Raw genomic sequence first — 18,125 nt, forward strand, 5'->3', positions numbered from 1 at the left:
CTGCAATCATCATCAACAACTTCTGCAATAATTTCAAACTGTCATAAGCGCATAATAAAACACATTTACCAACATATTCAGATCAATCACTGCATGACTATCTCCAAGTGCTGCACAGGAGAATATATGTAAATAGTGGTTCAAGTTTGTCAGGCTGCCTTGGGAAAAAAAAGTCTTATGTTCTTTCAACTCTTTCAAAACTTCACCTCATACGTCAGATTATATACAAGCAGTAGATGTCATTCTACACAATGAGACACAACACATTCAGACTTCTGGAATAGACAGGAGGTTAAAAATCTAAATTATGGAGTGATGGACATTGATGGCTCATGATATCAGGGGTTGAAGGTAGTTGACCTTGCTTATATTTCTAAAATAGAATAGTTGCTGTCTAAATGACTGGAATTTATTTATGTGTGCCTCCTCCTCTACCCTCTGGTAAGGGAAGCAAACAGGCCTTCACGGAGGGTTTGTAGAGCCTCATCCATTTTCAAATCCTTGAGCGATTTGATCGGATGCCTCCTGAAATTACACCCTGTCTGCATATTCAGTTTCGCTTTGAAACCCGTCACATTACTCGAGCTTCAAGATGCTCTAAGTGTCATTTTGCTGTGTCTTTAAGTCTTCACACAACAGTTCTGCTGCGGCGTTGACATGAAAAAAGCATGTTTTCAGAGCCAGAGACGCCACATCTGTGTTGTGCGTGTGATGGGAGAGGGGGAGACGGCGTGTACGGGCCTCCCTGCCTTAGCAGGGTCATTACCAAGATGAATATAGTGATTATAAGGATGAATAAGGTGTGATTATGAAGATGAATAAGGCGATTAGGGCTCTTGTCACTGCTGCTAGGGCGGCTGTTCATTAGGGGGGAGAAGATGTCAGCGTGTAACATGCGTGAACCTATTACCTTTTCATCCACAGGGGATTTATTCGCACATACCTGTACATGCATGTATGAGAGTGCAACCAGAGGAGGTCATTTGTGTTCATTTGTGCGGTTAAATGACCCGTGCTTGCAATATATCTCTTTCCATTGGCTGCTCGGTGCTATAATCCCGCTTATGTGTTTGACCTGAAAGGACGTGAGACACACCTGACTGCAGGTTGCTGCTGTTTGGAGCTAACGCTGCTGTGCAGCCACTGTAACAGCAGCTGACTAATGCTGCATGCTGTGTCACTGAAGCCGCTGTGTGTCCAGGGGTTAAAGACACCTTAGCTGGCTCTGACCATGTGATCCTCCCCTATCCCAGATAGCTATAACCATGGCAACCGAACAGTTCTGATGTCCACATGGCAACGGCTGCCGTAGGGACTGAGGACGGAGGTGGGAGGAGGAGGATGTGAAAGAGGGGTTCTGGATGCTGACGCACTCAGTGGCTGCCTGGAAAGTTTTTGAGAATGCCGCCCACTGACGAATCAGAAGTGGGCTCCAATCTCTCTCGCTCTAACTCTTTTTAAACGGCACCTCCTACTCAGTCGAGTCCTCCTGACCCCCCCTTCACTCCACCTCCCCTTCCCATAATGCACCTCCTCCGTGTTTGTGTTTCATCAAACCTTTGTCTCCGTCTGCAGTGCTGTGGCAGCTGTGATCATGTTTGATCGTGGTTTCAGGGTTTCGTGCGTGGGCAGGACCCAACCAGGATGTCTCTCTCCTCAGGCAGCTGGGAAGGATTCGTCCAGTTCTGCTACTTTTCCTACCTGCAGAAAGTAGACAGACAGTGTGATGCAAACTAATGGAAAAACAACGTGGAAACAAAAGGACTTGTGCATCCTGGGTACGATAGGGCGTGCTGGATGTGACATAGACACAGGTGCGTTAACAGTGACTTCACAGGTGTAATAGCAGCACATCTGTAAGGCAACTTAATGTTTTCACTTATTCAAAATATTTTGTTGGTGAGCTCTGCTTGTGTTTAAATTCAGTTTTTGTGGAAAACTACTATTACAGTGGAAACCCAAGATTAGTGTCACCAATTCAGTATCTGACCAAATGTCTCCCCTTCTGTTACTGAGATATGATGCAGAGTAATGGCGAGTGAAGCATTTTTGCATGAAATTATGATGTCATAGTCAAGTTGAAGTTTGCACGTCGGGATATCAAATGTCAGCACGTCATTATTGTATAATATTAGTCATTTGTGTGAAAATTTGTCATAATTTCTTCTGACCTTGATTTTTGACCTTCGCCCACCATATTTTAATGATTCATGAGTGCAAAGGAAGGTTTGTGCCAAATATGAAAAAGGTGCTCAAGGTGTTCAATTGCTCAAAATATTGTGTTAACAAGACTGACATGGATGCAAGGTCCCAGTGACCCTGACCTTCAACTATCAAGACTGAATAAATTCATCTTTGAGTTCAAGTGAACGTTTGTGCCAAATTTGAAAAAATTTGCTCGAGGTGTTCTCTTAAGATATTGCGTTCACAAGAGTGAGATGGATGCAAGGTCGTAGTGACCTTTGACCACCAAAATCTAATAAATTCATCCTTGAGTCCAGATGTTTGTAAGATATCCCATTCATGAGAATGAGATGGATGTAAGGTCACAGTGGCCTATGATGTTTGTGTCAAATTTGAAGAAATACTCATAGATGCATGAAAATGTTGCATAATAAAAGACCCAAATTCTAATCCAGTTGTAATTTCTAGTTATTTATATCCCAGGTAAATGTTCTGTGTCCTTTAGGTCACAAAAGGTCAGGGTGTAGAGGTCAATATGGTAAAGTTGATACCTAATACATTGTAGGTTTGGGTTCAGTTCTGCATTGGGTTTCACTCTCATCATCATCTGCAGCACTACATGTGTGTATTGTAGGTGATCAGAGCGGATCATGCTTTAATTATATTTCTCGCAGTATCTGTGTTTACATTCTGTACATCACTGAGAAGAGAATGAGTACTGAGCCTTTCATCAGCTTGCATCATGCTAAACACACAATCAACAATCTCCACCAGCAAAACACAATTTGAGTTGACCTTTCAGTAGCTATTCTGTAACCACTTAGCACACAGCTACAAAGCGAGGGCTATGCTATAAAAACCTAGTTTGTATGAAGTAGAATTCAACCATGTTGGAACGCTAAAGTGGTTTTAGTTGTTTGTGTGAAGGTAGGGTGAAAATATGACTCATAAAAAAGGGGGAGAAAGATATCGTTTAAACATGGAGTTAACACCTCATGTTTTCAAATGATCTTTCCTCAGAGGTATTCTGAGTGTTACACTCGGTTGTTCACACAAAAAGTGAAAAGAATAAATGAAAGAATAAAAAAAGTGCTTTGGAGGGAGGTTCAAACCCTGCACCCACCCTGGCCAATCACTGACGCAGTGATAGATACATATGAAAATGTACAAATGTTACATATCTGTGTTTTGCAGAAATGTACAATGCCAACATTTTCTTCTGGCAGCTGGCCTAATAGAGGTGTGTGTGGTTAATTTGTAGGGCCCTGCTTTTATTTGCAGGTGATTTAATGAAGCTACGCACAGTAGACGGCCATGCATAATGGCACCGAGCTCTGATGCGGCACTTCTTAAATCAAAAGCTGCAGATTCATCAACATATCTGTCCTGCAGTGAACTAAGGGAGAAACTTTTCATAAAGTAATGTGCAGCTACAGTTTGTCGTTGCCGATAAAATCACCAGATCAGCAGTGGAGTGACATTTTGCCAGAAACAAATGTGGTTCTGAGACGTCTATCCTCATTTTTGTCTGAGACCCAGTCTTGAAATGAACCTCCCATGTGCACCAAATGTATTACACAGACAGGGATTTCATGACCAGGAAATTACCAAACTGAAAACTGGAATTACACAAAAACCAAATTATGTTAACACTGCTAAAACAGTTTAAAATGAGTGTAAGTACAAATGTGTAAGTCCTTGTTTATTCATTATAGTTGAATCTTATTTGTGTTGACTTCCCATTGACTTCTGCTTTTAATGAATATAATAAATATAAAAGGTAATGGGGGGGGGGTGCTAGGTCCAGCAATGGTTTTACAGTAGTTGCCTTAAAATTTCCCTGAAGCAGCAGACCAAAAGCTTCCCACTTACAGAAAGTAGCGAGAGAAAATAAGGGTTTTCTTCTCCTGTTTCTGTAGGATAGTGAGGAGCCAGGGGCCGAGCTCTTAGTATAAATAACATTAGAAAAACCATCTGAGCTACTTCACAGACCTTCTTTAACCAGTCAACACCTAAACCTTGGAAGGCTTCCACATTAAGCAGAGGTCTGCCTCAGCTGGAGTCGCTCCAGATTCCTGCACCTATACATGAACATCAGCCCAGGGAAAGTTTTTTTTTTCTTCCAAAATATGAATAAAGAGCAATGTAGCGATGTCACCAGCCCCACAATAGCTTCTCCTCACGGTTATGTGCCAACGGGGGCCTGAAAATAGGCTCGACACTGACCGGATAAAACCCAGGTCCCTCAGGAGCAGACCCAGAGCCTCGCTGTGGTGGGCAACAATAAATCTACACCCCCCTTCTTCTCTTTTCCACAACAACCCCCTTCTCTCCACTGCACTCCACTCTTGAGTGCTTCTCTGTCTCTCCGGGCTGTGTGGTAATGAAGTGCTTTATGGCTGCAGAGGTGGGGAGGGGACGCAGGGGGCATGAGGTTAGCCCATAGCTCATTCCCACTATAGGAGGGCACAGTGGCCAGCGGTGACTGGGCTGATTAAGTCTGGATCACCCCTCCCCTTGCACGCACACACATCCACATCCACAAGGGTCCGAGGGGGTTTGTGATCCCAGCAGGAGATCTCAGATAACCTGCCTCCTCTCTTAATGACGGCTCTACAAATTATTACCACTTGATTTATACCGTTCACTCAGGCTGAGCGCGCTACGGTTAACGTCTGGATTTCAACACAATCCTAAAAACCTTTATGTTGACAAGGGTTTAGAGTTCAGAGGGTTTAATTTTTCATTTGTTGTGTTGAATTATTTGAAGTCCCCTGAGTCCCAACTGTGATTAAAGGCTACACAAATAAGCTTGACTCGCTGCCCTCAAAAGCAGAAAAAAACATGTTTTTACCTTGTTAGTTAATTCTTCATGTCATAATGTTTGTTTTTAGAGAATTAAATTCCAGAGAAAAATGATCAAAACCTTTGCCTTCTTGTATTTCATATTAAAACTGAACTGTATTTACTTTCTGCTGAGCTGGATTTGACTGCTTACTCTCAGGCATACAGACAGTTTTATCATCGTTTTCATAATGGCTCTGTATGGTTCAGGGATGGTAATGTTGGTCTGTTTGTCTGTCCTCCTCGGTGGTGAACCCGTTTAGGTAATCAAGTTTGCTTTAAAGTTGCAGTGATTGGACAAATTGCAATGTGCTGAATTTGCTGAAATTGTTGTGAAATTGCGACATCCTGGAGAGCGTGAATATTATCTTCAAGAGAAAGCGGCTGTGGAACACTTACTTTTAAGCTAGCGTGAAGGTTATGGTATTTTGTGAAACTAGACAATCTGAGGCATCCTACTAATCACGTTGGCATAGCTTGTCAGCAAGGGGGCCAAACAAATTTAGGCAAAATTTTGGTGAAGGAACATCTTATATGGCCATTTTGAAAGGGGTCCTTTGAACTCTCAACTCAAGATACCTGAATGAAAATGAGTTCTATGGGCCCCAGCGAGTCTCCCCTAAACTTGAGAAAGCTTGTTCTTTGAAAATGTTATAAATGTACTCCTTCAAATTAAAGTTATATATTTGTTTTTTACTCAGTTTATTTAAAGAACATTGAATCACCTAACATGTAAGCTCGAAATGTTATCTGTACTGGTATGATTCTACGAGCAGCAGATAATTAGTACTACTAACTGTAAAATAAGAAGTATATCAGGTTGCTTTAACTTTCCATATTTGCGCAGTTTTCAACAAGCCTGCTTCAAAGGCATGAGTGAATTTCTGAAATTCAGTTGCTTTTGGCATGCTATCCCCAAAATTTGAAGTGGTCCCATCTTGTCAACCCTATAAAAAAATGTCTGGGGGCATTGTCTATCACTTGAGTGAAATAGTTAATATTCTTAACAACGATCGGACAGATGGTCCTTCTGTGACTTTTCCTCTGGCACTGCCATTAATTTGACGTTTGTGGTTTTGAGTGAAATATCTTAACAACCACTCCACAGACTGCCGTGAAATTTGATTCAGATGTTTATGTTCCCCTCAGGATGAGTTGTAATAACTTTGGTGATCCTCTGACTCTTCAACTGGCACTATTATCAGGTCAAAGTACCATTTATACCTGCTGAACTATCTAAATAAGCATGCTAATGTTCTCACAATGCTAACATGCTGATGAGTTCAGAAGAGTGCAGCACTTTAGAACAGCCTCGCAGAGCTGCAAGCATGGCCCCGAATCCTGCAGCCTGATTCTTGTGGCTGTAATTTAATATTTAACAAAACATGTTGGATCTTTGAAGCACTTTAAAATGTTGCTCTGCTGCCCCCTCCTCCACTTTCAGTCAGCTAAATGCAAAAGTGCAAAAGCAAGACACAGTTTTCAGGTGACTTTGAAGACAGAGCCTTTTATAGTAATCCAGCACTAAAAGTGCAAGTGTTACACAGAATACAGGTGTTTCTCTTTACAAGATAAGTGTTTTGACCCACTGTACACCTGAGCCTCCAGTAACACCTCTCCATTCGACAGCAGTCCCCCTGCCAAAGCTCTTAATGGCCAGACGGCTCTCTCCACGCCTCGGCCCTGCGCTCACACTCACGTGGGGAGGTCTCTGAAATGAAAATGCCATTATAAAACATTTACCAGCCTGCTGAGTTTACATGTCTTACAAGAAAAGGACCGTTTGGAGCGGTTAAGTGTCACATAAATCTTTCAGCACGCTAATTGAAGTGGTTCCCCCAATAGGCCACTCTCCGCAGCTGCTATTACAAATCGCACAACTGCGGATGGGACGGCCAGCTGCAAACCAAATCTTACACCCACTTGATAACATTGTTAAGACACACATATACACACACACACACGGTGCTCTGTGGGTTGCTGCTGCTGCTAGTTTGCTCAGACAGCTCCACTGGGAGCGTGCAATGTAGTCGTATGTAAACACAAGTCATCTTTCAGTGAAATATGCTTGGAGTGGTGGCACAAGTGTGTTCCCCCCTCCCTCCCCCTCTGCATGAAATACAACTTATTTAGAGCTTATTTAAGCGGGCAAGTTGAAGAGGAACATATTCTTATTTTCAGCAGCAGCCTGGGGGAGTAGTTGCAGGAGGTGGCGGGGTTACACCTACAGTATGCACCAGCTTACATCTCAAAGATGGCATGCTACAGCTAGCTTCACTGACGCTTCTGAGAATCACTTTGAGCTTTATGCTGCGGCGCTAGTTAACAGAGATCACCTTACAACTGATTGGAACGAGCCCAACTCTCTAATCTCCAAGTCCGCCACTGAAAGAGGAGCTATATGTCGTGTGTCAGAGCATCATGTTGAAAATTGTGCAGGTCTGTTAAACTCCGGAGGGCTTTGTCGTGGCTCAGCAATTACTGAGGCCTAAACTGTGACACTCAAACTTGATGTATTCCACCTCCCACTCCATCTTCCCTCTCTGTCCTTCAAAACCTCTCTGTTCCCTGCCCTTCCTATATTTATCTCCCCTCCTCCATCCCGTTACATTGTCTCTCTCCCTGCTCTCCTCCGTCTTTATCTCTCCCACTCTCTTTCCCTAATTGCCACAGAACCTGTTGATGTAAATCGATAAGTGTTTTTTTGATTATGGGCCAATAAAGATGGTGGGAGAGAGGAGTGAACACACACACACACAGTTGGTACACTGCATTGTGTCCATAAACGATTTGTGGTTTTTTCATGCACACGTTTCCACTCTCACAACTAAAGAAATATAGTGTGTGTTTTTATCCACCTGTATTTATGGACATATATATACAATATATACATAAAAAGCATGAGTTTAGAAACAAAAAAAAAATCAGACTTTTTTCATCAACTCGCAATTGTATGCCTCCATGAGCTACTCAGGCTGCTCGTACAGTTTACATCAATGTCTGTGAAAACATGAATTCTTCACACACCCAGCAGATCTTTACAATCAGCAGCACACTTATCTGACCAGATGTTTCCCCTTCTGTTCCTGAGATATGACATTGAATAATGGCTAGAAACATGGCAGAACATTATGATGTCATAGTGAAGTTGAAGTTTGCACTTTTGGATTTAAAATTTTATCTCTTCATCATTATATTATATCAAACATTTGTGTGACATTTTGTCAAATTTAGCATATTCATTTTTGAGTTATGGTCAAAAACATGTTTTGTGAGGTCACAGTGACTTTACCTCTTTTCACCTCATCAAATTCAAATAATTTCATTCTTGAGTCCACGTGGACATTTGTGCCAAATTTGAGGAAACTCCTTCAAGGCCTTCTTGAGATATTGCTTTCATGAGAATGAGTTGAACACAAGGTCAGAGTGACCTTTGACCGCCAAATCTAATCAGTTCATATTTAAGTCCAAGTGAATGTTTGTGCCAAATTTGAAGATTTTCACTCAAAGTTGTCTTGATTTATGTATTCCAGAGAATGATACGGATGCAAGGTCACAATTCCTTTGACCTTTAACCACCAAAATTTCATCAATTCATTGCTGAGTTCATATGGACATTTGTGTCAAATTTGAAGTAATTCCCAAAAGTTGTTCCTGAGATATCACACACACAAGACTGAGATAGATGGGGTCACAGTGAGCTTTGACCTTTTGCCACTGAAATCTGATCAGTTCATTTTTGAGTCCAAGAGGAAGTTTGTGCCAAATTTGAAGAAATTTCTTTGAGGTGTTCTTGAGATAATACGTTGACAAGAATGTAACAAACAGCCCAAAAATAAAAGTTGGTGTGTCTATAAAGACAAAATGCATTAAAATGCAAAGTAAAGCAAATAAATGATGAAGCATATGACCTAAACATCAGTCAAGCTTCCACTAAAAAACAAATAAACAAATCAGAAACAAACTGAAATACAATATTTTTATCACATTTTTCTCTTGATTTTTTTTAGTCATTAGAGGTTTGGCTATACATCCAACATGCCCCACATCTGGATGGAAATTTGCTAACTTAAATTAAGACAATCAAAACAAACATCTACTTACATCCATCCTGAGCTGAGTCTCTGAACAGACGGCGGCGGCTGCCAACTTGCAGGTAGCTACGACACAAATGCTGCGCGCAGGTGGGAGAGCAGATCGAGGACGCTTTGATGGCTCTTTTTTTCCAGGTGACACTCTTTCTAATGTATGAGTGGTCATCACCGGGGGGTCCCTCTCTCTCTCCACTGCATGTGGGCCGTTCACAAAGTAATAACCGCACCCCGCTGTGCCCATCATGCCTCACTGCCAAAACCTCCTCGGCAACACCTGGCACCATGGTAACCAACACCTGTCCACCTAATTAGAGGGACACTGGAGGGAGAGGAGATGAAGAAGTTAATGAAACGCTAATCTGGTCCAATCAAACGCCCAGGCATCTGCCTCCTCGCTGCAGCAGCAGGTTGCCATAATGGCCGCCTTATGGGTGCCTCCCCTGCCACGCCACCTTGAGTGACCTCATCAACGCCAAACCTCCACTGAGAGGCTGCAAATAGAGGAGAGTAGACAGGAGGAAGTGGAAGGGAGAGGGAGGCGGGCATGCTGCTTCCTGGATGGACAGAGTGGCTGGACGGCAAGGTGTTAGCCAAATGAACGAGCATTAAGAGATGAGGTTCCCCGTGCACAGCAGTTGGAGCGGCTCCAGGTCGCAACAGCTGCGCTGCTCTTGTTTACAAGCCGCCACCTGCTGCTGGAGAGGCCTGGCGCTCAGGTCTGCTTTCTGAAGAGCTTCTTCTGGTCTGTGTGAAAGCCACGACCAGAGAAAAGGCTCTGCTATGAACTGCTTGGACAATTCAAGAAAGAGTGTACGGATCTTGTCTTTTTGGCATCCTCTTGTATGAACTCACTAAACTCTTATTTCTTTTTTTTCCCAACAGGAAACTTCAAAGGGATGTGTAAACAGATAGACCACTTTCCAGAGGAAACAGATTATGAAGCGGACCCATCTGAGTACTTCTTACGTGAGTATCTCACACAGAGAAATCATGTCTGCACATTAGATACTTCCCTAACAAGTAATTTTAGTCAACAAAAGCACAAGCTGACACAGATGGCTTGGATTAGGGTAAGGAGGCACATGTTAAGTTGTAGAAAAAAAACATCACATTCAGCCGGGAAGGGAACACCGGACTCCTGCATGAAAATCCGGGGTCTGTTTTTGCGTAAACTTGACTTGATCCTGCTGCTTATCATGCAGACATGACAGGTTCCATCTGGGCACGTTTTCAAGTGACAGAGACTGTCAATGTATCTGCAGCAGGTGCCGTCCAGTCATCCACCAGCGTATAATAACACCGCAACCAGTTCTGTCTGGCTGCTTTCTCGGGTGTGGCAATCAGCGGCATATCAGGCGGCCGTGAAAGGTGGCTTTTTGCATTGGGATCTTATGCCAAAAGCACTTACAAAGTGGCAGTATTTTGAAAGACTATAATCGTGCGACTGATGCACTGACAGGAGCAAACAAGGAAGCATTCAGGAGTAGTCTTGTGAGGGGGCACCTTTGGGTGGTGTATGAGTTGCAAATATCCTGACTTTCCCCTGGAGACACGACACGAACCGTGTAAACTCTGAGTCATTTTAAGCTGTTTCCTTCCTCCTTCCTAGCCACATTAATTTTATTTTTTGTTATGTAATTTTACGCCAAGGACGTAACGTCATTCATGGGGGGCTAATTTGTAGGAAACATTGTGTGTGCATTTTCGTAAGATACCATACGAACCGCTTTGTGAGGATACGTTGTGTGGTGAGGCTGGAGCATTTATGAACCTGGGAGTCAAGACTCAGGGTGAGGGACACATCTCGATGAGCTCTGCACTGCATAATCCCCCCTAGGGTTCATATCCAGGACCTTCAGGTTGTGAGGAGACGGTGCTAGCAGCTGAGCTACTTTGCTGTCCTGCTGAGAGGAGAAGAACAGGGTTTGGGAGTTAGATGGCTGAATAAGCGAGGTGCAGGTGATTTAATCGCGCACGCGCATGAGCTTATTCCTGAACCTTAGTAATAACTTAAAGTAATAACTTCATTTGGTATTTTGATGCTCAGTTGTTTGACTGCGAGGGTAATTCACATCAGTCTGGACACACATATTTTAAAATCTGTCCCACTGTTTTTGCTCCGTCTCAGACTGGAGCGGGATGCCAGTAACTGCTCTTGGCCCGTGTGTCACTGCTGTCTCTGCCTGCTTTTAGCACGAGGCCGGCCAGGCTGCAGTCCTGCCAAGCAGCTCGTCTGTTTTTACTGCTTGGCTGTGTGTAACATAACGTGCAGTGTTACAGTCGGCTGTGTACCCTGTAAACACAGCCCATTGATTTCTGCTCTCTTTCCCTTTGTGCAAGCAAGACAGAGATGCTTGTCGAACTCATTTGCCTGCTAATCCTAAAAATCACAACAATGACTCTGAGCTCTTGATGTACTGTTAGTATCTTTAGCTCAATACTCTCCTCTGATTGGCCAGTTAATGTGTTTGAGACTTTTATTTGTGAATTACAGACCCACTGAGTTTAAACAGCAACGTCTTGTGCTGAAATCAAATCTTTCTCCTACACTGCTTTTCAAGAAATTAGAAGCAAAGAAAACATTTCCAGGAAATTATATTTCTAATTCTCATAATTAAATACTTTAAATTAGTTTTACAGAATTGTTATAATTTTCTTGTTTTTGTTTTGTTTGTTTGTTTGTTTTACTTTCCCTTTTTTTCTAACTTTTTCTTGTACTTTCTACCAATTTCTTGCTAATTTTTAGGTCATTTCTTTTTTATGTTGCTCATTGCTTTCTTCCCATTTTTAAAAGAAATCAAGCCAATTTGCCCAGGTTTCAAAGGGATAAAGCAGCTCTGATAAAGATACTTTTTTGGAGAGCATCACTGCATTGAAAAACCATGTTTACACAGACACGTTACACACTAAAAATTACATCTGCTTAAATTCTGACATCCTGGTCATCACTCCACCACCTAAGTCTATAACAGTGCATGCTTACTATATGCAACCAAATTTGCATTCCCATTTATTGTGTATTAGAAGCCAAGTACGATAGATATGGTGCTCACATGAAGACAGCCGCTCAAGCTGCAGCAACATTCTGAACAGCTCTTTTTACAGCCAATAAATGCTAAAGTGAGACTAATGTTAGGTTAAATAAGACATTTTTTGGCAAATATCTTAATTTGAAAAATATTGTTCATGTGAATCAGCCATTTCGAGTTAAATTTGTAAAACATGACAGAAAGTTGTTTTGTGCTGTTGATTTTCATAAATAAAACACTCTTTTGTGCAGAGAAGGGGGCAGAGGGATCGTAGGATGCACACAAGTGACCAGTGGGGCAGGGCAAATACAAGGTTATGCAAACTGGTTGCGTGTAGCAGGCATTCACTCAGGAGTTGGAGAGGGCGTGCGAACCCCTTGTCTTCACTATGAGGACGGGACTAACATTAAGATAGCTGTAATTGTCATTAAATATCTCCAAAAACTGGTTCCTCTACCAAGGAGGTTACATTTTCAGTTTAGTTTGTCTGTTTGTCAGCAGGATTACCGGCCAGATTTTCATGAGAGTTGGTTAAACGAAGAGTGGATGCAAATCACAGGATGGATACATGAATTGTTTTTTGTTTTCGTTAACATTGATCGATTTGGTCATGGTGGAGGTCTGCACTCTGCACCTTTTTAGTTTCTACACGTGTTATACACACAATGTGACATATGGGTGTGAAGGCTCTGGAGTTGGTTAACCCTTTGAAACCTGGGCAAATGGTCTTCATTACTTCCAAAAACATGGGAAGAAGCAATGAGCAACGAAAGAGGACATAACTCAAACATAAGCAAGAAATTAGTCAAAAGTACAAGAAAACAACTAAAGCGACAATAACTAAACAAAGCAAAAGAAGGATTAAAAACTCAAAACAAGACTTTGAAAAAGTCCTTTAAAGTCTTACAACATAATTGTAACATAATTCTAAATATGTAATTATGATAATAATAAATATAGTTTATTCCCTAGCTTTTTTCTTTTTTTCTCAAAAAATTTTCCATAAATTAAAAAAAAAAAATTTTGTTTGTTTGTTTGTTTTGCAATTTGTGGAACATTTCTTGCTAAGCTGCTCATTGCATTTTTACCACCAACAGTTTGTTCAGAGATTCATGCTATATGCTAGTGGCTAATGTAGCCCCCGGCCACTAGCCTGTGGCAGAGACAAGCAGCTTAGATTTTGTTTCATGTCAAACTTGTAGTCTTTAGACCAAACTGATGTGGACTCTCTGAAGACACTTAAGTATTTTCACATATGTAGTATTACTCCCCAACACCTGGAAACATACTTTGATGTTTAAAACCAGAGGAGTAAAATTGATTTCTTTGGTTTATTTTCTAATATATTACATTAGTTGCTAAGTTTAGTCCCTGCTGACCCCTGATGTGATATGATGTGGTGCCTCCTCTCTCCTCTCTCCTCCCCCGCCCTGCTGTAGCCTGCAGTGGTTTGAAACTAGAAGTCAGAAAGTGTCCGTCTCCTCGTCTCCATCAGCGGGGGGACAGTAATTGAGGCCTCTCGGAGAGCCGAGCAGTGCGTGACAGTGCTGAAGATTAAGCCCAGCCAATTAGGCTGTGTTTGACTTCGCGCTCTGAGCGGTTGTTCCCGTCCATATGTGCCAGAGAGGACGGTTATGATAACAGCTCTGGTAATGATTCTAACAATGCCGCAGCCCTGGCAAAGGCAGACCTGTCTTTATAAAGGAGCATCTCTCGGGCTGGCAATGGCAGGGTTGCGGGGTAGAGGCCTCGCTCGGGCACTCGGACCACCGACGCTCGTCTGCATGTGCGTGTGTGTGTTAACCTCCTCCCCGTCTGTGATTGGAGGAGAAGGCTGCAGTGCTCCCAGTGGCTTGCCAATTAGGACACTCACATCCATAAATATTTCAGCCTCCTTCTTATATAGGTCAGGCCTCTCTCGATCGCTGTCTCTCACACTCTGCCTCTCTTCACCCTCACACCCGGAATATTTCATGTCAGGAGTTGTACACTTCCTGTTGTCATGTGGCTCAAAAAAGAGACTTGACTGTTCAGAGTTGTTCAAAAAGGGGGCACGAAGAGGTCACAGAGGACATCTTGGAGGGTGTCTCCACATTAAATGCCAGGGATGTATTTTTTTAAATCTGCCTATTTCCATTTTCATGAACGCACACCTGGTATTTCCATAATGAGGAGTTTCACGGCACCTCTGGGTGGCCAAAGACAGAGAAAAGCTGCCTCTGCTCTCACATGCAGGAGCGGGAGACAGCGAGGGGGGGCAGTGGGACGGGGGGGGGGTAGTTATGCAACAAAAATGATGTCACTTCAGGTGAAGGCCCCAACGGAAGTGACATCATCACCGGGGAACTCGGTGGTCCAAAAAATCGAGGGGACACTCCGGTGATGTCATCAAACAGCGTAGAGAGGAGGAGGGAGCAGAAAACACAAATCTGACTATATTCTGCTAAACAGGCGCCCCCGCTTCATCAGACACACACACTCTGATCTGCTGTCCTTACCCTGACACACACACAAACACACACACACACACACGCATACAAACACACCACGTATCAGTAGCTTCTCTGTGTGTCTGTTCCGTGAGCTCTCCCAATAGCAAGGCAGTTTGCACATCCACACGGAGTTATATAAGCCAGCTGAGGCACACTAAAGCGCCAGTGGGTTTTTAGATCATGCCGTGTCGGAGCTCCCATCATCCACTGCTCTACTGGGCGCTAAGCAGCTGAGAGAGAAGAAAGAGAGGAAGAAAACGCCCAGTTATGCAAGCTACTAATGCTAAAATGAGAGACATCAAGTCACTGTAATACTGAGAGGGAGATCATGTGAAGGCGAGGGGGGACTCCCGTGGATACATGCTGGTGTTTATATCATCCTAATTAATAAAAGCAATTATTACGATAATCTATTGATGAAGTCATTTACCAAACTGCTTCCTGCTGCTTATGTGACAATACATTAAATAGCTAAAGGTTTTGGACTGTTTGACTGGTCGAACAAATCAATTTGATGAATTCTCCTTTATAGGAAATTATGGTTTTTGCAAGATTTCTTACACCAAAACTAGCAGTGGAAAGTAACAAATTACATTTATTTGAGTATTGCACTCAGCTGCGTAAATATAAATCCTTTTTACACAGAAATTGTGCTATAGGGTCACTACAAACTCCTTTCTTTACACCTCCTTTGCATTTTTACACAGAACCAAAAGATAGTAGCATCATTCCACTCCAGTGTGTGATTTCAGACAGCATACCGGCATCACTGAACCAAAAGAGTGTGACAGGCGTGATGTTTAACACAACAGGGTCGGCCTGTCATGTGACTACACACTTAATTAACAATAGCAATGGCAATAACAATAATTTACCCTCACTGCTATATGGTGCTTGATCTCGTCCTCTGCTCAGAGGGTAAGGAGCTCCTTAATCTCATTGTTTTCTGAGTTTGCAGAAATTTACGGCCGCTGTACTTCTTTGAGTGAGCTGCTAAATGGTTACAGTTTGCTTATGGTTTATCAAATTTTGGGGCCAGCAGATCCACTGATTAAATAAATAAATAAATTAAAAAAATTAATAGTTGCGGCACTAATATATTATGCTCTGTAAAATGACCTGTGGCTGTAACTACCGCTAAAAAGAAATATAGTTACTTTAAAAAGATATAATGCAGAAAAAACATAGAAAATCATCACCTTAGTGGCAGGAACCAGATATTTGGTGTGTTTTCACTATTTTTGCTTGAAAAATGATTGAGGTTAATAATAAATCATTAAAATACATGTCAATAATTAAAGGCTCAAATATAAGAACTGCTTAGAATCTCTTCTTTCATTTCACTGCTAATTCATTTGATGCAACTCTTATGGTATTTTATCAAGGCTTGAGTTTCTCTGACTCCTGGCCACGACACTCTCTGCTGCTTCAGGCTGCGTCTTTGCTTGTCAGATCACAAAGCGTTTTGTTTTTCTCACCCTGCCCTGTGAAAAGAATCCCCCAATCCTACAGTGTGTCCCACTTCCATACTAAAAACTAATACTTAAAAGTGTGCACTATATTCTGGCACAGTATTAAGGCCTTTTTTACCCCCTCGATTAACTTCCTTATGAACTTTCCCGGATGTTTTTTGCCTCGAGCTAGCGTTAATCTGTGCCTCCGGTGTTTGCATGCATTCATCTGAGAGTATTCGCTGACATTGATGACAGAAGGGCAGGCTTGTCACAGCCTGTGTCACCCTGAGGCCTCGTGGCAGACTGGACGCTGGCCTGAACTGGCTTTGGCGTCGCCCGATAAAATCAATGGGTCTGGAGCAGGACACGCAGGGGCTTATAGGGCAGAGCAGCATTACATGCCGACCATTGCCACTTTGTGTACAAGAGCGTGCACTGGTGGAATGTAACTAAGTACATTTACTTAAGTACGGCAATTTGTGCAGTTTGATGTACTGAGTATTTCCAATTTATTTAGTCTCTTCTTTTTGGACTTGAGAGAAAGAAGCTCACAGCCCAGTCGCCAGAGGAAGATGTTAGAACTGTAACAATCTGCAAACCATGTGATATGCTAAATTTGTACATTTAATATATATCATATAGTCATTGTCGGGTACAAACCTGGTATCTCCACATTTATTTTCATTTTCTGATGGTCCCCCTCTACATCTATCAGTGGGTTTTACCATTTTTCTATAAATGAAATGAGTTTAAAAAGCTTGTGACTAAATCTCCTATCTCCACTGGATCCTTTTAAAAACATAGCATTTTATCTCATTCCTGAAAAATAGCAGTTTTGGAGATAAGAGGTTTGCGCCTGACAGCAGCGATATCAATGTTTTTAAAGTGACACTGCTGACTTTGTCACTGAGAGGCAGACCAAATGTGGTTGCTTTTTAGTGACCCTATATTGTATTTCCAACGGGTTGTGAGTTTTTTTTTTTTTGTTGCTGATGTTTTGGGATAGAGGATTGCCTCATTGGAGGGCGTTAGTATGAACACATGACCTGAGATGCAGTCATCGAACGAGAAGATAACGTGTTAATAACAGGTGATGAAGTTAACATCCGGCTCCTGTGTTTGCATTAGCAGCTGTCCCAGTCGGTCACGGTGACATTGAGCACCCCGTTCCTCCAGCGGTATCCAAGGCAACAACTAAGGAATCCATTGACTGATACATAAAACACACAGCGTACAGACATGGGGCAATAAATTAAAAGCAGATCATTTTTGTCCTGGTTGACCGAGTGAGCGCTATAGCACTCTAACTTTATATCTTATTAACGGGGACAATAGAGTGGGAGCAGCTTGTAAAACACAGAGGTGAGAGAGTGTGTCCTCGTTTTGAAGCGAGATTAGAAAACACTGCGTTCAGCTTTCACTGTGGCATCATCAAAAGACGGCTGCACCTTCACAGATCAGTTTTACATGCACACGTTTATCCATTAGCTGCTAATTTATACCCCTGTAAATGGCAAATTATTTGCTTGTGTCATTTTTCATTTTTAAAATATGAGGCAATAGTATGTCAAGTGTGACTGAAGTACTTAGACCCTTTACGTCAGTAAAAGTAGAGAACCATAGTCTAAAGTAGCCTACTTCACTACAAGTGAACTATAGATGTTACTTGAGTAAAAGCACATTAGAATTATTATCTAAATAGTATCAAAAACAAAAGTAGTCATTTTACAGAATGGTTCTTTTCACAGTGCAATATTGCTTTTGAACGTTAAATTTTTATTAAATTGTTCATTAAATTGTTTTTATCAATAACAACTACAAGAGCATTTCAATGGTGTGGAGCAAATTTTAGTAATTTTGTATACAACTGGGTAGATTAATAGTGCAATATATGTAACTACAGATTAAATAATATAGTAGAGTATTATAGAGTATTATAGAGTAATATGGTATAGAATAGGCCCTGTATAGTATAGTATAGTGCAGTACAGTACAGCACAGTATAGTGGTATAACATACTATAGTATA

The 18,125-nt window shown here is 42.0% G+C and overlaps 1 protein-coding gene across 1 annotated transcript in view; it reads left to right on the forward strand.

Moving 5' to 3' along the window:
• cacng2a (calcium voltage-gated channel auxiliary subunit gamma 2a) overlaps nucleotides 1-18,125 on the forward strand; it is an 80,826-nt gene that overhangs the window by 40,904 nt on the left and 21,797 nt on the right. Inside the window, exon 2 of the mRNA XM_042504145.2 lies at nucleotides 10,005-10,088. Within this exon, the coding sequence (XP_042360079.1) occupies nucleotides 10,005-10,088 (84 nt within the window). The remainder of the gene's footprint in view (nucleotides 1-10,004; nucleotides 10,089-18,125) is intronic.

The sequence above is a fragment of the Plectropomus leopardus genome, chromosome 18 (assembly GCF_026936395.1).
Source record: "Plectropomus leopardus strain MGB_pleo_1.0 chromosome 18, ASM2693639v1, whole genome shotgun sequence".
In the NCBI taxonomy this organism is placed as follows: domain Eukaryota; kingdom Metazoa; phylum Chordata; class Actinopteri; order Perciformes; family Serranidae; genus Plectropomus; species Plectropomus leopardus.